Source organism: Xenopus laevis, chromosome 7L (assembly GCF_017654675.1).
Source record: "Xenopus laevis strain J_2021 chromosome 7L, Xenopus_laevis_v10.1, whole genome shotgun sequence".
NCBI classification, from domain to species: Eukaryota; Metazoa; Chordata; class Amphibia; order Anura; family Pipidae; genus Xenopus; species Xenopus laevis.
The window spans coordinates 59,083,947-59,107,496 of NC_054383.1; the positions used below are offsets into that span (position 1 = coordinate 59,083,947).

General features: G+C 40.1%; 1 protein-coding gene across 2 annotated transcripts in view; it reads right to left on the reverse strand.

Moving 5' to 3' along the window:
• Positions 1 to 154: 154 nt before the first annotated feature.
• The window catches only part of LOC121395447 (reticulon-4 receptor-like 2), an 81,142-nt gene continuing 57,746 nt past the window's right edge, over positions 155 to 23,550 (reverse strand). For both annotated transcript variants that reach the window (XM_041569001.1, XM_041569000.1), the window contains one exon: positions 155 to 1,248. In XM_041569001.1, the coding sequence (XP_041424935.1) occupies positions 610 to 1,248 (639 nt within the window). In that variant the 3' untranslated portion in view covers positions 155 to 609. The remainder of the gene's footprint in view (positions 1,249 to 23,550) is intronic.

Genomic DNA, 23,550 nt, shown 5'->3' on the forward strand with positions numbered 1-23,550 from the left:
TGGAATTACATTGTTAAATCGGGTTGAAAAAAGGCAAAGTCCATCAAGTTCAACCCCTCCAAATGAAAACACAGCATCCAAATTGTTTTAGCTGTTTGAGGTTTGGGTTGTACCACATGGTTGTATAATGTAAACAATGTGGTTGGGGTTTTGGGAACTGTTTAATTGCCATTTTCCATGCCCTGACTATGACTTTCATTAGTGGGGTGGCTTTTTTTGTGTATGTTATGCCTCTCTGTAGAAGGTTTTTAAACTCTAGGGATCCCAAGATTTTTGCTTCGAGCAGGGTGGCTGCATTAGTTAGCGAGGCTGAGGTCTACCTCCAAGCCGCTACGAGTTGTGCTGCTAATAGGGGTTTAGTGCAGCCAGCTCCCGTCTTATGGTCGACAACTGCAGAGTTTACAGTGAGATCCTAGGTTGTTCCCCAATCCAAAACAATGTTAACACAAGTCCCTTGAGTTTGTTAAAGGTTGAGTGGGGAATTATTATTGGGGATAGGCGAAAGATATATGTCAGTTTGGGGATTTTAAATAGGTTATACAGCTATAATTTGTTAATGTTGATACATCGTAGGGGTGGGTTAACAGATTCAGCTTTATCTGCTCAAATTTATATATTTACTTTCCAGCTGAGCATAGGAAGAATGGAAATTAATAAATACCATTTTTCAGTTAAAATTGTTGCACAATTACCACTTTCTCCACCCCCCTCATCCCACTCTCTGGCCTCCAAAACAGCTACTGGGTCAACTTGTATGTAGAAAGATGATGGTTTGGGTGGAAAAGCAAGACCTGACAGGTTTACATTAGAAGGTAGAATATTAGAAGTGCAAAACCAGAGGTCTCTTTCTTCTAGAATGCGCAGATCTCTCCCTTTTAGGGCTGGAGGAGAATTGCAAGACACAGGGGAACTGGAGACACCTGGAGTGAAATGAAACCATCCCCACAATGAGCGGCAAGTACAGTCACAATGCCATGGGTTTCCATTCAGTCGTAAAAATTGTAGGGATGTTAAGTGTTTTAAACAGTCACCTGGAAGGGCAGGCAGGCTATTATTGAAAAGGAAAAGTATGGTGAGGCTCTTCAAACCAACAAATGCTCTAGGTGAGACAACCACTAGCCGGTTATTATGAAGCAGAAGACGATCCAAGCTAGAAAGACCAAAAAAAGACTCTGCTGGGAGAGACTGCAAGAGATTTCCATGAAGAAAGAGTTGAGTTAGGTTGAAGAGGTCACGAAATAAGCCAACCTAAAGAAATAAACAGAGTTTGGTTATAACAGAGAATAAAAATGAATCGTATTCTTGCATACATATTGATTTATTTACATAAACATAAGAATGTGTAATGGAGAAGAGGAGCTTATGGTAACAAATGATAATTATATATAAACGTGTGTATATTTTTACTTATATACCGCTAGTTATGTAGAACAAACAGGGTAATTACAATAATAAATACAAAATACAATTACATTAATGATTAAGAGCAAAGTGTCAAAGATACAAGAGTAGGGAGATGCGTCCCCTGTAGACCTTAAGTGGGTGGGTAATTTACAGACATAAATAAATAGGAAAATAAATAAAACTTTTGACAAGTTCTTCCAGCAGAAGAGAAAGTACCCTTTCAAATTTGTTTTTTTCCACATTATTAAAAAAAAAGGTTTTTAGCAAATGAGAAGATACAGGGTTAGTGAAATGTGCTTTTTTCTCAAAGATGATCAAGGGACTGCTCGAATTGCCATTTTGGGTTCAGGAAGGAATTTGTTCTCCCTTGAGGCAAACTGGAAAGCCTTCAGATATGTTTTTTTGGCCTTCCTCTAGATCAGCTAGCTGTAAGAAATGTTTAATTTAGACCAAGATGTTGAATTCTCGACCCAAATTACTGTTACTTATTTATTTGTTATTCTTTATTTATATTACACTGACATACTGCAGCAGAGATTTTATATAGTCCACATTCACATAGACATATGTAATTAATGAGCTTTTTTAGAATTATATTCATTCTTAAGTAATTATGAGATTTGCCAAATTAGTCAGATGCTCAAAAAAGAAAAAAGAGTTTAAAGAAAACTTAAAGGCACAATAAAAGGACTGATTCTAAAAAAAAAAATTGAGGGTGGTTCACCTTTAGGTTAACTTTAAGTAAATGTCTAATTCTAAGCAACTTTTTAATTGGTCTTCACTTTTACTTTTTTAATAGTTTTTTAATTATTTGCCTCTTTTTTTGACTTTCCAGCTTTCAAATAGAGGTCACTGGCACCAAACTCCACTTGTCCCCTAACTTGCACAAGGTGAAAAAGGAGCCTACCTGTCCTATGTCAGATGACAAGGACAAGACTTCGACAGTTTTTTTAAAACAGAGCTAGGTGTCCACCAAGACTTTGGGCAAATGTGCTTTTTGAATGAACAGTAAAAGAAAAGATTTGTAGCCTATTAGTGATCTTGCACGTGTCAATAGACATCCAGATGTAATTGAGAGGGGTGAAGGAAGAACACAGAAACATGGGCTATGCATGGTATAGCAGCATATAACAATAATGAATCAATATAGAGCAAATTACAGCAGCAATAAAAACATTTCTTTCCAAAACAGATCTGTTAATAATGCTGTTATGTGTGTCTTGTGTAAGTAATCCCAATTTAGCCAGGCCTTCATCAAAACCAAGACCTTCTACATCCTTATAAGTTTAGTCACACTTATTTGGACACACTTGCATTCCAGTAATAGCCCTTCTGAGCACTGGAGCTGCGTGGAGATACTCCTTAACAAACTTGGCTATATGTATAATTGGCTGGATCGGAGACCAGCGTGTTGAGGAGTGAACAGTAACAGTAGATGTGCCAAGGAGTGAGGACTGGGGGATCCGGACACGTGAGTTATACTTGTGAGCACTGGCGACAAAAACTGCACTGCATGTTTTAGATGGGGCGAGTGCTTTGTAAATGGTAATAATAACTTTGTCCTCCCATGGATCTATTCCTCTTTTGAATACAGGACCTTACTGGTTCTCCCTGATGTGGACTGGCCTTGCTTACTATAGTTATGTTTATTATCCACACGTATCCCTAGATCAATCTCAATCAAGGATTTGCCTAATTAACTCTCATTAAGGGTATAAGTAGCTTACATATTTATATATCCCACGTGCATAACCTTACATTTAGAAAACTGGGTCTTATTTTGTTTTTATTGTCTCATTTTTTTAATAGTCTAAGTTCTTCTATGCAGGGACGTCATTCCATCTGTGTAGAGTAATTCCTAGAATTTAAAGGAACAGTAACATCAAAAAATGAAAGCGTTTTAAAGTAATAAAAATATAATGCAGTCTTGCCCTGCACTGGTAAAACTGATATGTTTGCTTCAGAAACACTACTATTGTTGATATAAATAAGCTGCTGTGTAGTAATGGAGGGCAGCCATTCAAAGGAGAAAAGGCTCAGGTTACACAGCAGATAGCATATAAGTGCTGTAGAACATAATGGTGTTATCTGTTATCCACTATTTAATCTGTGCATATAGCCTTTTTTTCAATTTCCACCATCATTACACAATAGCTTGTTTATATGAACTATAGTGGTGTTTCTGAAGCAAGCATATCTACCAGTGCAGGACAGCAGTACATGATATTTTTATGTTTATTTTTTGGTGTTACTGTTAAGTAGTTTATTCTCATTGTATAACCCAATCTAACCACCTTGTCCAAATCCCTCTGCAAGGTGACACTTACTGAAAATAATTTGTTGGCTTCTACAGTTGTTTCACTGACATTCATACATTTCTTACAATACCTTCCACCAAGTAACATAGTTAAGGTTAATAGTTTCAACTAAGGTTGAAAAAAGGACACGTCCATCAAGTTCAAGCGTTTATGTCTATATAAAATCTTCCTAAATGCTAGTTTATCCAGAGCAAAAACCCTTCTTAAAGGGGAACTCACACAAACACATAACTTGAGCTTTTTGAAAAGTAAACATAATTTCAAACAACTTTGCAATATTCATCAATTAAAAATATGCAGACTTTTCATGATTTTTAATGGTTTCTGACAGTTCCCTAAGCCTAGCCCCCTGCTCTTTCTAACTACTTTGCTGAGCTGACTGACTACTGTTACTTTGTATCAACAGCCAGCTGTCCTTAGAGTGCATCCTCCAAACCCCCAATTCCCTGCACGTGTGATTTCAATAACGAAAGGAACATCAAAGTGCAATGCATTGTGGGTTCCTGCATTCTGTCTGTAAGCTGTGAAAATGTTTTTACAATTTGTAACATCAGTGTTTAGAAAAAAACTGTTAACCAGCTGGATTGCAGCATAGAAAATGGCATTTATTCATTCTTTTTGAAGAAACAGGTAACATTACTCAGTAAGTTAGGTTGAACAAAGACACACGTCCATCAAGTTCAACCTTTTAACTTTTTCAGAGACTGATTGGGTACCCTACTCCATATCCACTGCTCCAATGCCTTGCACGATCCTGTATGGGGGTTATCTCAATACTCTCCCCCTCCACAAGTGAAATATCCTGGGGTACTGAAAACCAAGAATGGTTGTAGTCCCCAAAACTCAACACCACAGGGACATTGACTACCCACTCTGCAGATGTCTCATTGGATATCCTCCAGGGGTAGAACCTCCAAATGTGTTGGAGGCAGATGTTGCACCCCTGACTCTGCGGGGAGACCCATATTCCTCTGTTCCAGGCTCTCCAAACCATTAACCTTAATCTTTGTTGAGTTTGTAGGTGAGAGTGTATGGTCTGACACTGGTTGACTGAATCTTATAGTATATATGTTGTGTTGTTCTTTTTGCTCTTGGATGGGGGTGCTCTTGCATTTATTTGATGCCCATTCTTCAGGTAGCAGCCACTTGGACTTAGACTTCCTCTTTTTTTCTTGTCAGCTGAAGAGGAAAAGCCACTCACTGCTCCCAACTCAACGAGTATAACAATCTTGGCCATCCCCAAATTCTTCCACTCCTTACTCCTTTGCTGCAGTAGAAAGGCAGGCTGCTGCCTTAGATAACTGTAACGGTCGGCACCCAACACCAGAACAAATGCCAAGCACCCTGGTCTCGGCTCGTGCTTCACCTGTAGTGTGACCGCCTTTGGCCTCGGGAGGAGCCCTCAGCTACTTGGATGCCACCAGGACTTAAACGGGAGGTGCAAGGCTAGAGGTTCTGGAAAGGCAGAGGGGCACGACTGTTTAGCGAGAGTCTTTGGGCAGAAGGTCACAGTACAAGACGTGAGACAAAATCGAAGTCAGATCAGGCTGGGTCAAGGCAGGCAGAGAAATAGCGTAGTCAGGCAGGCAAGGGTCAAACCGGGAGATCAATCAGAAGGGATTTAGCAGAAGGGGTAGTCGGTATACAGATGAGGGTCAGGATTCAGAGGTCAGAATAGTCAAAAGACAGGCAGGGGTCACAACAGGAATCAAACAGGTTCAGGATACAAGATAGTAAAAGCTCGAAAGCACCAGGTATAAACCTATCACGGGCAAGGTCCTGTAGCTTTAATAAGCTATTTATACTTTCAAATTTCGCGCCTTTGCGCGTCTGACGTCAGTGCGCCCACGTCAATATTAACACTGAGACGCAGGTGCACGCCCTAAGTAGCCGCAATGATGGCCGAACCACTGGACCTCCAGGGTGAGTTACTTTTCTCACAATAACTTTAGTGAAGGAGGAAGTTTGGAAGGGGATGTCCCCTTTGAGGGGCCTGCTGCAATAGTTCTAGCAGGAAACAATGTTGCATTTGAGGTACTAGGAGGAGAAACAAGGGCTGTGGTCTTAATTTGCCCTTTGGGGCAACTCTGACCAGTATGCCCCAGATCCTTGCAAAGGAAGCACTTCACTTCCTCTGTGCACCCCCTCAAACTATACAGCACCCCATCAAACAGAACTCCAAAGGTCCCCTTAATATAATCTTGACCCTGAGGTAGCAGTAGTTGTACCTGCCTTTATTTACCCAAGGGCTTGCAGGTGGGGGCACAATAAGGTGTCTGGTAGGAAGGGGGCACATTAGATAAAACTACCCTTATGCCCAATGACAGGATTATGGGTTTTATGCATAATAGATCTTGCCAGACTAACTTAATTTCTTTTTAAGAAAGATGAGCAGGGACCTCGATTCTGGGATGGCAGTGGATGTTGTAATATAATGTGACGCACACTAGGTGTCGCTATAACATGATAATGCTTTATACATAACAGTGTGTAACTTGTTGATGTGGGAGGTCCTTCAGCCATCTTAAGTTTTGCTGGACTGATAGAAATACAGATCCCTTACAACAAGAATATCTCCTGTGTCTTTATGAACAGTTTAAACCTCACAATCAGAAACATTACATGGTGTCAGAAGCTGGTGATTTTACAGACCACAGCACTGAACATACAGCAGAGAGAAGACTGCAATAAGGAAAAGCATGGAGTTTGCAGGTATGCAGCTACCCAGCATGGACTGGGACAGCATTAATCTCTCAGAGGAATGGAAAAGGTTTAAACAGCATGCAGAACTAATATTTAAGGGTCCTCTCAAGGCAAAAGAAGAGGAAGACAAATGCTGTTATTTGTTGTTGTGGGCTGGAGAGAAAGGAAGGGACATTTACAACTCATGGGGAGACATGTCTGCAAAGGACAGCAAACAGCTCAGCGCTTATTATAAAAGATACACTGATTATGTAACGCCAAAAGCAAACCCAATCTTTGCAAGATATAAATTTTATAAAAGGGTGCAAGATGCAAATGAACCTGTGGGGCAATTTGTCACAGATCTGAAATTGCTAGCCAGGGACTGTGCATTCACTGATGCTGATGAAATGATTCGTGACAGGATTGTATTTGGCACAAATTCTCCAAAAGTACAAGAGAAATTAATAAATCAAGGTGCTGATCTTAATCTAAGCAAAGCTTAGATTATGAAGCAGCTCAGGCACAACTAAAAGTAATGACAGCCTCAGATAAAGTACAAAACTCCCAATACCTACAAACAGTCACATACAAATAAAAGTGCAGAAAAAAACTCACAAAATAAATGCAGCAGATGTGGGAGATCACACACAGTGCAAATTTGTCCTGCAAAAGGCCAGACATGCCACAGATGTAAAAAGAACAATCACTTTGCCAGAATGTGTAAAACACAGGATGTGCAGGACATTGATGTAGTTTCAAATGATGATTCATGTGACTTATCCATAGAAATGGTAACTACAACTAGCCGATCTGCATTCATAAATGAAATTGCAAAAGATCATCCTGACCAGGTTTTCACTGAAATAGGAGTAGGAAGCAAACATTCACTGGTAAAATTCAAACTGGATACAGGTGCACAAGTAAATGTGATACCTTTAAATATATTTCAGCAGAACAGGTTTTCAGAACCACTCAGAAAAACCAATCACAAGCTGTATAAATATGGTGGAGAACAACTAGATGTGAAAGGTATTTGCACTTTGGACTGTAACTATAAAGATAATAAACAGACACTGCAATTTCATGTTGTCAAGAATATGGCTAATCCTGTTTTGGGGCTCAGGGCCTGTCTGGATTTAAAGCTAATTCAGCTGGTACTGTCTGTGGTAGATTCACAGAATACAGGGACACCTGATAAAAATTGTTGTGATATTCTTAACGAATACAAAGATGTCTTCCATGGACTTGGACATTTTCCTGGGGAGTACAAAATTCAGGTGGATAAAACAATCAGTCCAACTGTACATGCTCCTCGCAGAGTGCCAGTGGCCCTTACAGGAAAACTATACCCCCCAAACAATGTAGGTCTCTATAAAAAGATATTGCATAAAACAGCTCATATGTAAAATCCTGCTTCATGTAAATAAACCATTTTCATAATAATATACTTGTCTAGTATGTGCCATTGGGTAATCATAAATAGAAAATTGCCATTTTAAAAAATAAGGGCCGCCCCCTGGGATCGTAGGATTCACTGTACTCACAAACATACCAACACACCATACATGTTAGGTCACATGAGCCAATTAACAGACAGAGTTGTGTCTTTTGCTTCCACACTTCTTCCTGTTACAGTTAGAGTTGAAGTATTTCTGGTCAGGTGATCTCTGAGACAGCACACAGACCATCACGAAATGGTGGCTCAAGGCAAGAGCTGTAAAAGGGCAATATTTACTTAAATATATATTCCAGTTTGGTAAGATTCTTTAATATGCCACTTAATATGATATGAACTATCTGTTGCTTAAGTGTTCATTTTGGGGGTATAGTTTTCCTTTAAGGAAAGACTTTCCAAAGAGATTGACAGAATGCAAAAACTGGGTGTCATTGTTAAAGTTGATGAGCCCACTGAATGGGTAAATTCAATGGTCATAGTAGAAAAACCTCGCACAGGAGAACTACGGATTTGTCTAGATCCCCGAGACCTAAACAAAGCAGTGAAATGAGAGCACTATCAAATGCCTACCCTAGAAGACATTACAAGCAGACTAGCAGGAGCAAAGTATTTCAGTGTCCTAGATGCCAGGTCAGGATACTGGCAAATAAAATTAGACCAGGATAGCTCTATGTTAACAACATTTAACACACCACAAGGAAGGTAACGCTTTACATGTCTTCCTTTTGGTATTCACTCTGCTCAGGAAGTTTTCCAAAGAGAAGTTGATGAAACATATGCAGATCTTCAGGGTGTTGCTGCTTATGTGGATGACCTTCTGGTTTATGGTAAAACTCTGGAAGAACATGATTCCAACTTAAAAGCCATGCTTCAGAGGTCCAGGGAAAGGGGAGTTAAATTCAATGTGGACAAATGTACTCTGAGAAACAAGGAAGTAAAATACTTCGGCCATATCCTGTCAGTGGAAGGCCTAAAACCTGATCCAAACAAAATTTCAGCAATAGCTAATATGAGACCGCCTGACAGTCGGTCAGAGCTTGAAACGGTTTTAGGACTTGCTAATTACCTGGCAAAATTCACTCCACACCTTGCTGATGTTCTGTCACCCCTAAGAGAACTTTTAAAGAAACACTCTGATTTTCAATGGGGATCTCAGCAGAATGAGGCATTTAACAAAATGAAACAGGTCATATCCAATGCTGGAACTTTAACATATTATGACACTAAAAAGGAGGTAACAGTTCAAGTGGATGCATCCAAACAAGGCCTTGGAGCAGTACTGCTGCAGGAAGGGACACCTGTTGTTTTTGCATCCAAGTCACTCACAGACACAGAAGTGAATTATGCCCAAATAGAAAAGGAGATGTATGCAATTGTATTTGGATGTGAACGTTTTCATCAGTATAGCTATGGTCGAAAAGTGACTGTGGAATCAGATTACAAGCCTTTGGAAATAATCATGAAAAAAAGCCTTGCATCTGCCCCAGCCAGGCTACAAAGGATGATGTTGCGCCTGCAAAAGTATAACATTCAGGTGATATACAAACCAGGAAACATGATTCCTGTTGCATATACCCTAAGCAGATTACCCCTTCAAGAAAAAAGTTCTACAGAAGAGGTTTTTGAAACACAAGTACATTTAGTTATGTCAAGCCTTCCCATTTCAGACCAGAAAATGAAACAGCTCAGAAGTGCAACTGCGGAGGTCCCTCAACTAGCAGCAGTGAGGAAAGTCATATTAAATGGATGGCCAAGGTCAAAACATGCCTGTCCTCCAGCAGCAGCAGAGTTTTGGAATTTCCGCGAAGAACTGGTTCTTATGGACAACATCATCTGCAAAGGTGACAGGCTGGTAGTACCAAAATCTATGAGAACAGAATTGATTAAACAAATACATCAAGGACACATGGGAGCTGAAAAATGTAAAAACAGAGCAAGGGATATATTCTACTGGCCAGGTATGAATGCACAAATAGAAAACATTGTACTAACGTGTCCACTTTGTTTACAACATTGTGCAGCAAACAGCAAAGAACCAATGATTCCCCATGGTGTGCCATCAAGACCATGGCAAAAAGTGGCTTCAGATCTATTTGTGTTAGACAATGTAAACTATATTCTTGCAGTGGATTATTACAGTCGATTCTTTGAACTAGAATGTTTGAAAAACACTTCTACTTCTAATGTCATAGAAAAACTAAAAGCAATATTTGCCAGACATGGAATTCCAGATGAGTTTGTGTCAGATAATGGCCCCCAGTTTGCATCAGCAGAGTTTGCACGATTCACTAAAGCCTATGACTTTCAGCACACAACTTCTAGTCCAAACTATCCACAATCAAATGGACAGATTGAGAAAACAGTTCAGACTGTTAAGTATCTGCTCTCAAAGGCAAAACAAAGTGGTGGAGATCCCTACATTGCCATACTGGAATACAGAAACACACCAATTGATGGAATTGGGTCACCAGCTCAACTACTAATGAGCGCCGTCTGCGCTCCATACTACCCATGACACACAACCAGTTACTACCACAGATTATACCATCAGCTCTTGTGAGCAGAATAAACAACAAAGACAATCCAGATACTACAACAGAGGTGCTAGGCCATTATCTGTCCTGCAGGAGGGAGATTGGGTCATGATACAAAAGCCTGGAGGAAAATGGCAACCAGGACATGTGACTTCTAAGTTACAAACACCAAGATCATACCTGGTAGAAACTGATGATGGTGGTGTATACAGAAGGAACCGTAGACATTTGATCAAAAAATGTGCACCACTATCTACAAACAGTTTAGACGATGATTTTGAAGTAAGTGAAAGTACACCAGTGGAGCAGCCTGAACTGCACCATAGTTCGCAAGTTCCTTCATCAGACACTGAGTTGACAAATGCTGGTGCAGGAGTACAACCACAGAACAGAAACATGAAAACTACAAGATGTGGTCGAATGGTGAAGCCACCCCAACGACTGAACTTATAATTATGCTTATTTACATTTTCATTAATGTTTCTCTATGCTTTAATACTTTCATGGTTATGTTCTTTAAAAGAAGAGAGATGTAATATAATGTGGCGCACACTAGGTGTCGCTATAACATGATAATGCTTTATACATAACAGTGTGTAACTTGTTGATGTGGGAGGTCCTGAACAGTTTAAACCTCACAATCAGAAACATTACAGATGTGATTTATTTAGACTTTGCTAAAGCATTCAATACAGTGCCACACAGAAGGTTACTGGTTAATTTAAGTAATGTTGGCCTGGAACATAATATTTGTTAAAAGATAGACTACAAAAAGTGGTGGTAAATGGAACATATTCTAATTCTACTAGGTCCTTTGCTTTTCAACTTGTTTATTAATGACCTGGAGGTGGGTATTGAAATTACTTTTTCTAGTTTTGCAGATGATACTGCAGAACTATAGGTTTCATGCAGGATGCTGCCACTTTGCCAAGTGATTTGACTAAGTTGGAAAACTGGGCAGAAAACTGGAAAATTAGGTTCAATGTCGATAAATGTAAGGTTATGCACTTTGGCAAAAATAATATAAATGCATGTTATACCTTAACATAACATAGTAACATAGTAAGTTAGGTTGAAAAAAAGACACACGTCCATCAAGTTCAACATTTTTACTTTTTTTAACCTGCCTATCTGCCAGAGGAAGGCAAAAAACCCCATCTGAAGCCTCTACAAGTTGCCTCAGAGGGGGAAAAAAATCCTTCCTGACTCCAAAATGGCAATCAGAATAGTCCCTGGATCAACTTGTACTATGAGCTATCTTCCATAACCCTGTATTCCCTCATTTGCTAAAAAGCCAACCCCTTCTTAAAGCTATCTAATGTATTAGCCAGTACAACTGGCTCAGGGAGAGAATTCCACATCTTCACAGCTCTCACTGTAAAAAAAACCCCTTCAAAATATTTTGGTGGAACCTCTTTTCTTCTAATCAGAACGGGTGACCTTGTGTCAGCTGGAAAGACCTACTGGTAAATAAAGCATTAGAGAGATCATTATATGATCCCCTTATATATTTATACATAGTTATCATATCACCCTTTAAGTGCCTCTTCTCCAGCGTGAACATCCCCAATTTGGCCAGTCTTTCCTCATAGCTAAGATTTCCCATACCTTTTACCAGCTCAGTTGCCCTTCTCTGTACCCTCTCTAATACAATAATGTCCTGTTTGAGTGATGGAGACCAAAACTGTATGGCATATTCTAGATGGGGTTTTACAATGCTCTATGCAGTGGAAGAATGACCCCCTCTTCCCATGAATCTATGCCCCTTTTACAGCTCAAAACCTTATTTGCCCTTGATGCTGCTGACTGACATTGTTTGCTACAGCCAAGTTTATCATCTACAAAGATTCCAAGGTCCTTTTCCATAATGGATTTGCCTAGTGCAGCCCCATTAAGAGTATAACTGGCTTGGATATTTTTACATCCCAGGTGCATGACTTTACATTTATTAACATTGAATCTCATTTGCCACTTAGCTTCCCAGATTGCCAGTTTGTCAAGATCCTGTTGCAAGGATGCTGCATCCTGGATGGAATTAAATGGGCTGGATAGTTTTGTCATCTACAAACACTGTTCATTAATTACAATACCCTCCTTTAAGTTGTTAATGAACAAGTTAAATAAAAGTGGACCCAATACTGAGCACTGAGGGACCCTACTAAGAACTTTACTCCAAGTAGAGAATGTACCATTAACAACCACCCTCTGTACCTTTACCTGTGATCCTGTAGCCAGTTTCCTATCCATGTGCAAACAACTTTATTAAGCCTAACAGGTCTTAGTTTAGAAAAGTCGTTTGTGATGCACGCTATCAAACACTTTGGCAAAATCCTAATAGATCACATCTACTGCTGCCCCACTGTCCAGCATCTTACTTATCTCATCATAAAAAGCAATCAACATTGTCTGACATGACTTATCCTTCATAAAGCCATGCTGATTAGTGCTCATAATGCCATTCATTAGGACAAAAATTTGAATGTGATCCCTTAACAAACCTTCAAATAATTTGCCTACCACAGATGTCAAATTTACTGGCCTATAATTGATATTGTAATCCCTATTTAAATATTGGAATGCCATGAGCTTGTCTCCAATCCATAGGTACCATACCAGATCAAAATCTGAAATAGGGGCCAGTCCAAAACTGAACTAAGCTCTCTTAGAACCCAGGAGTGTATGCCATCTGGACCTGGCACCTTGTTTACATTAATTTGTATTAAAGCTTTATGAATCATATCCTGAGTCAGCCACTGACTATATTGATCTGAGCCATAAGTGCAGCTATGAAGTGAGCCGGGGAACTCAGACTCCTCTATTGTATAAACTGAAGATTTAGCACATTTGCCTTTTCTGTATCTGTTACAACAATCTTTTTACTATTAATGTACTTAAAAACTTTTTGGGGTTTAGCCTCAGCCGCAATGCAATCCTCATTTCCTTGCTTTGCCTTCCGGATTGCTGTTTTACATCACATTAAATGCATTAAATCATATTCATTAAATGCAGCTTCTGTCCCAACAGACTTGTAATTATTAAATGCCTTTATCTTCTTTCCTATTAACTTCTTTACTTCTATATTAAGTCTCATAGGGTGATTCTAAGTCTACATTTACTCCTTAAGGGAATAAATTTAGAACAGTAAAATTTTAATATCATTTAAAAAAAATTGTGTTCTGTGTTTTTAGCCGAAAACATAATGCCCCAATCTATGCACTGAAGGACAGCCCTCAAGGCACTAAAATTAGCTTTTCAGAAATTCATGGTTTTTGTTGCCCCAGTGTATATTTGTTTTTTGCACCAGAAATTAAGGGGCAGATTTATTAAGGGTCGAAGTGAAAATTCAAATTTTCACATTTTTTATGGTCAAATTCGACTAGAGAATTGATAAAATTAGTTTCCAGTTTTTTAAAAATTCTAATTTTATTTTTGAGATTTATCATACACTGGCCCTTTAAGAACTCAAATTCGACTATTTGCCACCTTCTGCCTGATTGTTGTTTTAACTAGACCAAAACTCCGTGGCATATTCTAGACGGGGGTCTTACCAGGGCTTTGAAAAGTGGAAGAATGACCCTCTCCTTCCGTGAATATATATGCCCTTTTAGAAATAGCTCAAAACCTTGTTTGCCTTTTTAGCTGCTGACTGGCATTACTTGCTAAAAGATCTTTCTTCTAGTGTAGTCCTATTAAGGGTATTCGTGGCTTGCATATTTTTACATTGCAGGTGCATGAACTTTTTTTGGTCAAAACTCACATTTTCATTTAAAAAACAGCTTTTTTGAGTTTTTTTAAAAAAAATAAAATAAATTTTTTTGAGATTTATTACACCCCAACACTGGAAATAGCTCAATTAAGGAAATACACCATATAAAACATGTTGAAGTCATGTAGGAGTTGATGGCAGAGGTCCCCTGAACCATTTGAAGATGTTAGCCTGCACGATGTTTGAGTTTATTTGAGGGTTTTGCCCAAAAACTCGAATAATTCGAGTGATTCAAGTTTGTTCCTGTGAAAAATATGATTCATTCGAGTTTTCTAGTTTCACAACTCGAACCTGCAGAATCAAGTTTTTTCCATTTGAGTTTTTTATTAAATAAGATACCATTTGAGTTGTTAATTCGAGGTATAAATAACATTTAACCTTTGATAAATAACCCCCTAAATCTCATCTGCCACTTAAATGCTTAGATTGTTAGTTTGTCAAGATTTTTTTGCAAGGATTCCACATCCTGGATGCAATTAAGAATTTGGCTGCATAGCTTTGCGTCATCTGCAAACACTGACAATACTCTCCCCTAAGTAATGAACAAGTTAAATAAAAGTGGACCCAAAACAGAACCCTGTAATGCCACTAAGAACTATTCTCCAAGTAGATAATGTACGATTGACAACCACCCTCTATACATAATCCTGTAGCCAGTTTCCAACAACTTTACTAAGACCAACAGACCTTAGTTTCGAAATTTGTGGGGCACTGTATTAAACCCTTAGGCAAAATCACATTTACTGCAACCCACTGTCCAATCGAATTTGTCTGACATAACCTATACTTCATAAAGCCATGTTGATTACTGCTCATAATGCCATTCTCACAGCCACGTCTATTTACAACAGGAGTTAAGCATCTTGCTTTTCATTAACTTGATGGATGGATCTAGAGTATACACCTATAATTAACTTGCTGGACTCCTTACCATCTGTAAAAAGCTCCACCCATATGGCTTCTGCTCCCACAATTTCCGCAACCACTTCTTCTTTTACATTGGCTTTTAGATACTGTTTACTAAGCAACTATATCCCTCCTACTTTTCTGTTTCCCAATCCTTCTGAAACATAGTATAGCCTCCTATATTTACTGCTAGTCATGCTTACGAGATATTTAGTCATGTTTCACCAATGCCAATTACATTGAATTTCTCCTTCAATGCCAGTAAACCCAGCTCTCCATTTTACCAGTCAGACTTCTTGCATCTGTATATTGATTGGCACCAGCTTGTAAATTGTGTATTGAATATAATGTGGAGCACAGCAATTGGCACTAAACAGGATAATGCAGAATAATGCTTATACGTGTAAAGTGATGTAGGAGGTTCTGCAGCCAGCTCTGAGTATGCCAGACTGACTAAATATAGATCTTATAGTAAGAATGTCTCTTCTGTTATTGTAGTTATTGAGTAGTTTAAATCTCACAGTCAGAAATACGAAATGATGTCAAAAGCTGGTGATTGTACAGACTACAGTATTGAGCAAACAGCAGAGAGCACACTGCTGTAAGAGAAACATGGAGTTTGCAGATATGCAGCCACCCAGCATGTGGTCAGGAAGTGAAGCCACCCCAGGGTCTCAACTTATAATTATGCTTATATTATGTTAACAGTTATGTTTCTCTATGCTTTAATGCTACTTATTATTGTTTATGTTGTTTAAAAGAAGGGAGATTTAATATAATGTATTGCACACTAGGTTGCACTATAACAGGATAATGTAGAATAATGCTTATACATGTAAAGTGAAACAAGTTGATGTAGTAGGTTCTGCAACTGCAGTAGTATCCTATACTGACTCAGTATAGATCCCTTGCAGCAAGAATGTCTCCTGTGTTGTTGTGAGTAGCTTAAACCTCACAGCCAGAAAGCATAGCATCAGAAATACTGCAGTGTTTAAAGGAAAACTATACCCCCAAAATGAACACTTAAGCAACAGTTAGTTCATATCATATTAAGTGGCATATTAAAGAATGTCACCAAACTGGAATATATATTTAAAGGAAAACTATACCCCCAAAATGAATACTTAAGCAACAGATAGTTTATCTCAAATTGAATGACATATTAAAGAATCTTACCAAACTGGAATATATATTTACATAAATATTGCCCTTTTACATCTCTTGCCTTGAACCACCATTTCGTGACTCTATCTGTGCTGCCTCAGAGATCACCTGACCAGAAATACTACAACACTAACTGTAACAGGAAGAAGTGAGGAAGCAAAAGGCACACCTCTGTCTGTTAATTGGCTCATGTGACCTTACATGTGGTTTGTATGTGTACACAGTGAATCTTACGATCCCAGGGGGCGGCCCTTATTTTTTAAAATGGCAATTTTCTATTTATGATTACCCAATGGCACATACTACTAGAAAAGTATATTATTATGATAATGGTTCATTTACATGAAGCAGGGTTTTACACATGAGCTGTTTTACTCAGTATCTTTTAATAGAGACCTACATTGTTTGGGGGGTATAGTTTTCCTTTAAGTAAATATTGCCCTTTTACATCTCTTGCCTTGAGCCACCATTTTGTGATGGTCTGTGTGCTGCCTCAGAGATCACCTGACCAGAAATACTTCAACTCTAACTGTAACAGGAAGAAGTGTGGAAGCAAAAGACACAACTCTGTCTGTTAATTGGCTCATGTGACCTTACATATATGGTTTGTTGGTATGTTTGTGAGTACAGTGAATCCTACGATCCCAGGGGGCGGCCCTTATTTTTTAAAATGGCAATTTTCTATTTATGATTACCCAATGGCACATACTACTAGAAAAGTGTATTATTATGAAAATGGTTTATTTACATGAAGCAGGGTTTTACATATGAGCTCTTTTATGCAATATCTTTTTATAGAGACCTACATTGTTTGGGGGGTATAGTTTTCCTTTAATAAAAAAAAATGATAGGGAGGACCAAAGCCCGTGGTCCTCCCTATCATTTTTTTATTTTATTTTTTTTTTAAATGTTTTTATTTGCACCATAATACCCAACATACATTACAAAGCAAACATGTTATTACAATTATGAATACAAATTTGCCTTCTTGAGACTGGGTCTGGTCTACACACCCTTTTTGACCGTCACCAGTCATAATTGCATAACATGCAATTGAAGTTCAATATAAGACAGAGTGTTGTTACACAATGAAATTTATGTAGTGGAATATTTCCCCAGTTCCCCAAACCTTTCCCTTCATCCAACTCAGTTCCCTTACCATTTATCGATCCCTATGTCTGACTCCCTGTGGGTATTACTTGCCTCCCCGACAATTCCTCTGACATATAACATTATGTGAATCTGAATACTGAAGCTATTTCGTGTTGTCTTTGAGGGGACAAAGTATACACATACGTATTTTAACCAAGTGTTGAAGAAATTTGCTACCTGACATTCCCTATTAAGATTAGCCTCCAGCCAATCCATTTGAAATGCAAAATCCAATTTTAACTTTGCTAAGTGCAGCGTTGGAGGTGTATTTGAAATCCAGCAGTTCAGTATAGCCGGGAGCTCCCTCCAGGGAGGTAGTCAGGATCGAGGAGGAAGCCCTCTTGAGGGTGCAAGGTCGCGGTGTCCAAAGGGTTAATCAAAGGGCAGATAACAACAAAGTCCAAAGTCCAGGCAAAGGGTCAGAATAACAATCAGGAACAAGATTAAGCTATAGAAGCTCACAGGGAACCCAGGATACACACAGGAAATGATTCCTATACTTGGGCGCCATTCTGGCGTCTAGGTAGCGTTTTTATTTTCAAATTTGGCGCCATAGTGACGTCATTGGCGTCCTCGCGCTGACGTCATCGCGCCGGCGCCGCTACCCACGTGGCGGCCATGGGCGCCGCCATTTTGGAAGCGACGCGGGCAGGGAAGGTTGCGCCGCCCGGAGCTCCTGGACCTGCTCCGGGCGGCGATCGTGACAAGCCCCCAGACAAATTGACTCACTGCCTGATTACGTTTTGTTAAGTGAGTTCGGGAAAGTAGCACTGGAAGCATATGTAATGGATAGAGCAACCTGGGGAACCAAAACATTTTAATCTGATGACATTTGCCCAAATAATTAACTGGTAGGTGTGACCATGCTTTAACCTCCTGAAGCACTTTATTTAATAATGGTGTGATGTTAAGTCTATATAAAGCATTTATTGAAGGGGGGATCCTGATCACTTGGGCTCAGCCGGCGCCGCGTCCGCAGGCTTGCCTTTGGCGCCAGGGGCCCATCTCCATCCAAAACATATTGGTAAAGGGAAGTTAAGGACGGTGTTAGCTCGTTTCTCAACAGTTTGTAATACTCTGCTGTGAATCCATCCATTCCCAGTGCCTTATGGTTAGCAAATGACTTAATAGTATCGCCTATCTCCTGCTCTGTCAACTTGAGTATCGTCTATTGGGGCTTGATAGAGGGTTTCATAGTATTTTTCAAATTCGTTCAAAATTTCAGTATAGGTAAATTTTAGTCCCTCTGATGACCGAATTTGAGTAATATGGGACACTCCTTTCATCTGTCTTACCAAATTCGCCAAGAGGTGACCTGCTTTGTTGCCCCATCTATAGAAACGGTTCCGTCAAGTCAAGATTTTTCTTTGCCCTGTCAGCATAAAGAGTATCTAGATCCTGTTTAGCCTGTATGTAGGTTTGCCGATCCTGCTCACTTCCTGTTATGAGGTAAGTTCGGTAGGCAGTAGTGAGATTACCTGTCACGTTCGGCACCCTATATCCAGAACCCAAACTAAGCTCCCTGGTCTCGGCTCTCACTTCTGCCTTTAACCGCCACCTTTCACCTCGGGAGGAGCCCTCGGCTAATTGGATGCCGCCAGGTCTTAGAGAGAGGAGCAAAATTAACGGTTCTGGATGAGCAAAGGGGCACGATCGTCTCACCAGGATACTGGAAGGAAGAACACCACCAGGAACAGGCAGGCCGGGCCAGCACAAGCAGATAGAATGGTCAGACAGGCCGGAATCAGGATAGAGAGCGTAGAATAGTCTAAGGACAGACTAAGATCGGATTGGAGAGGTCAGAATAGTCACAGACAGGCAGGATCAGGATTGGAGAGATCAGAGTAGTAAATCAGGCAGACAAGGGTCAAATTAAAATAGATCAATCAGAATACAAGTATGAAGCACCCAGGAACAAGTCAAATTGAACCTAACAACGGGCAAGGTCCTGTAATCTAAATAGGCTTTATATACATTTGAATTTCGTGCCAAATGTGCGCTGCCGTGGCGCCTTTAAATGAAGAAAGTTTGCGTGGCGCGCGCCTTTAGAGGAAGCCGGCCCAGGAGAAGGAAGCAGCGCAGCGGGCGTCCACGCCGAGTACGCGCCAATGGACTCCGCTGCCCAATAGGCCACCAGGGTAAGGCTTCCTTACATTACCATTTAACATTTCTAATTTTTCTTTAAAGGTTTTGTTCAGTCTAGCTGTGTAGGAAAGTATATGTCCTCGCATCACTGCCTTTGATGCTGACCAAAACAGTGGGATATTATCTAGATGCTAAAGATTATCGTCAGTGTAATATGCCCATTTATTTTGAAGAAACAGTTGAAAATCATCAGAATTGGATAGATAGGATGGGAAACTCCACTGTCTGTCTCTAGGGTTGGGCAAAATTGTGATCGATATTGGTGCATGGTCAGATAAGGAGATATAATGTATTTTACACCCCATTAAATTATCCACACCCGTTTGTGCTAATAGAATATAAACTATTCGTGAAAAGGATTTGTGGGGGTTAGAGTAGAAAGTGTACTCCCTCTCATCTGGGTGTAGGAGCCGCCAGCTGTCTACCAATCCTGCACTCCTAGCAAACCTAGCTAGGTGTGAAAGGCCTCCACAGGGGGAGCAACCTTGTACTCCAGTTCGATCTAGAATGGGGTCCCAGACAGTGTTCATGTCCCCCACTACCAGGAGAGTGGAAGGGCCCCATGTTGTAATAGAGGCCGTTAAATCTGTGAAAAGGGCAGAGGAGTAATTGTTCGGTCCATACACATTTAGGATTGTATACCGGTGTTGATCTATTAGTAAATCCACATATAGATATCTGGCCTCCACATCTGCCTTGACCCTCAGCACCTTATAATTTAGAGACTTGCTTAAAAGAATGGCTACTCCCCTTTTTTATGTGTATATGAGGCAGTTATACATTCCGCAATCCAAGTATCTTTAAGGGTAGAAGACTGAGCGGAATTCCAATGAGTTTCTTGTAGGCACACAATATGCGCCCGGAGTGGTTTCAAGTATTGGAGAATTTTTTTACGTTTCAAAGGGGTATTTAGACCTTTTACATTCCAAGAAAGAACCTTAAGGTTAGTTTCAAGGGTCTGATTTTGTGTTCCCACATTGTTATGCACTTTTCGATTGGTAGCCATTAGGGAGGTTGGGTAGATTTGTAGTACCACCTCAGGTACATTGCTACTATCGCTAACTGGTTCCGCTGTCCCTCTGAGCTGCAGAGTCCGTAAAAAAGGAGTATGGTAAGGGGACGGGGTTTACTGTACCACTCTGTCTTATCTCGGTGCCATTTCCAAACTTTAAAACCTTTAACTTTAAAAACAGACGTCAAATTGAGTAATAACCCAACAAAGAAAAAGAATCTTAACTTAGTCATAGATACATAACTATCACACTGGGTCCCCTGGCTAATGAGGAGACTGTTTCATTAACTTTTAGCCCTCCACTTATAGCTATTAGCATTGTAGTTACTGCACAATTATACATTCATTGAAAATAGCAGAGTATAGATTACCCAACTGAGGGAAGCCCAAGTCCCTTCATTGTAAGTCAAAATGAGTTGCCACATCCTCTGGTTTTTCAAAAAACATGGCCCATTATCGACCAGGACCCTCAATTTTGCAGGGTATAGCATGGAGAATTTGTGGCCTGAGTTATGCAGCATTTTGCACAATGGGACGAACGCCCTGTGCCTTGATGCTACCAGTGCAGGGAAATCTTGAAAGATAAGAAGTTTCGTCTGATGACAGATACATTTCTCTTGCTTTCGGTATGCCCCTAGGATCTTCATTTTATCAGTATAATTTAGTAACGTGATCACTGGTCTGGGCGGTTTTCCTTTGCTGCCGTTTCTGGGCCAATTCGATGAAACTGCTCAATTACAAGAGGGGCTATTCCCACAAGTCCCAGGGCTTCTGGCAATTGTACAGTTAGAAGTCGCTCCAGCTGGTTACCTTTGATTGTATCGAGGATACCGATTAGCCTTAGGTTGTTGTGCCTGCTCCTATTTTCCAAGTCATCCACCTTCTCAGAGAGAATTGTCTTTTTTCTCCCTGCGGTGATCTTTACTTGAAGCTTTTGATGGTCGATCTCCCTGTTTAGAAGGAGAATTACTTGACAGATATTTGTGCATATTGACTGGATCGTATGTGGCCAAATGCGTAAAATAAGGAGAAGGCAGACGTATTTCGATGATATCTATTCAAGGACCCAGTGTGAAACCAAAAAATGTCACATACAGTAGTTTAAATCTGAAATGTGCATGCTGATAGAAATGGTCAGCACCACTCTCATCAACTTAAGTTATTAGTGCCTTTGCTGTAAGTGGAGCTGTGTCTCAATTGGCTTTTTTGTTGATAGGCAGCTACGTTTAAGATGGGGATCTGTTTAGCAGCAACCAGACCTATTGATGAGGTTCCAACTCTGTGGGCCCTTGCTGAAGGAGAGAAAATAACAATATTTCTTATAATGTCAGCAAATGGCTGCTCACTGGCAGGAGACAACATCAATGTGCATCCAGGCTTCAGCATCCAGAAGCTGGAAGAATCTGCAGTAACACGGGCCCGTTCCAAGTGTCCCCAGATTAAGCTGAAAGCTTTACAAATAGGCCGATATAGTATGGCTGGGTCTCACCCGGGTTCTTCTGTGCTATCCCTGTCAGTGTGGGATCAGTGCGCTGCTCTCCTGAAGTGCGAATCACTGCAGTGTGTCTGCAAGATGGCGGCATGAACCGCCTTCGTTTAAGATCTTCAATGAGCCTGTGGCTTCCGGGGATCTGATGGCGCTTTTTGCCGCTGGATAAACACTGCAGCTCAACTCTGCCGATAATCACCAGGGCTCATGCAAGGTATGCATCCCGTTATATCCCGAAGGCCTATTCGGCGCCGGAGCTCTCTAAAATGCGGCCGTCTCCTAGGTCCGCCTCCCGGAAGTCCATCCCTATCATTTTTGATCTCCCCAACCACATATCCACCCTCATTTTCCGTCTCTATGCCCACTGCCTCATGTAACCTATCTTCCACAGAATTCTCACTGGACCTTTCTCCCCCCATGCTTAGTTTAAAATCTCCTCCAACCATTTCCTCTCCCAAAGCAGCTGCACCATTACCATAGAGGTGCAACCCATCCCTGGCAAAGAGCCTATAGCCGATTTAAAAATCAGTTCATTTTTCCCTAAACCCAAAGCCATCTTCCCTATACCAATCTATCAACCATGCATTAATCTTCATAAATTCGTGCTACTTATTAATGTTCCTGATGGCACAGGTAATATCTTTGAGTTAATTACCTTAGAAGTCCTCAGCCTTGGATTTTCAACTATTTTTTTAAACAAAATATTATTTAGAACTTCTAAATTTGTCATTTGTACCAATGACCACCAGCCCCCCCCCAATAATATTTCTCATCCTACCCAGGACCCTAGAACCAGGAGAGCAACAAACAGTTCACTTGTACAGTCCTTGTAACATTTAATAATAATTGAATCCCCTATAACTATAACCTGACTTTTCTTCTTAGTACATCTCCCTCCACCTGACAACCACCCTTTGTACATGGCCTTTTAGTCAGTTTTCTATGTACATACAGCATGGCCAAGGTCAAGAGACTTTAATTGAGAAACTTTAATTGAGAATTGGTTTCAGTAGCATTGTTTTTAAAGGAAAAGGAAAGTCAAAAATAAAATAAAGCTTCAATTATTGGCCATAAAATGTATATATACTTACCAGCAGGCATTTCTTCTTTCCGTTTTTCATTTATTCTTGCGCTGTAATCCATTTTCAATTAAGTGGCAATCTGCACAGAAACGGATGTCCATGCTGCAGTCTAGAAATCCTTCTAATCAGGGCACATGCATACACAATTTGGCTAAGAGGAGCCCTGTGCATGAACACTATCATCTCCTGTCTTCCCCGAGAAGAGATGATGATCTACCTGTTCGTCATCCCTGACCTCCCTGTCCCCGCCTGCATCTACTCCCCCACCAATCGTATTTATGTTCCCTGTTACCTACAAAGGGAAGCTTTGAAGCTCCTCCGCTCGCTGGGAGCAGATGGCAATATAATATACCCACTATTAAACTTTGTTTAAATATTAGTATCATAACCCTAAGCTACCAGCCAAATCCCTCATCCATTCATAAAAATAAAGTTGT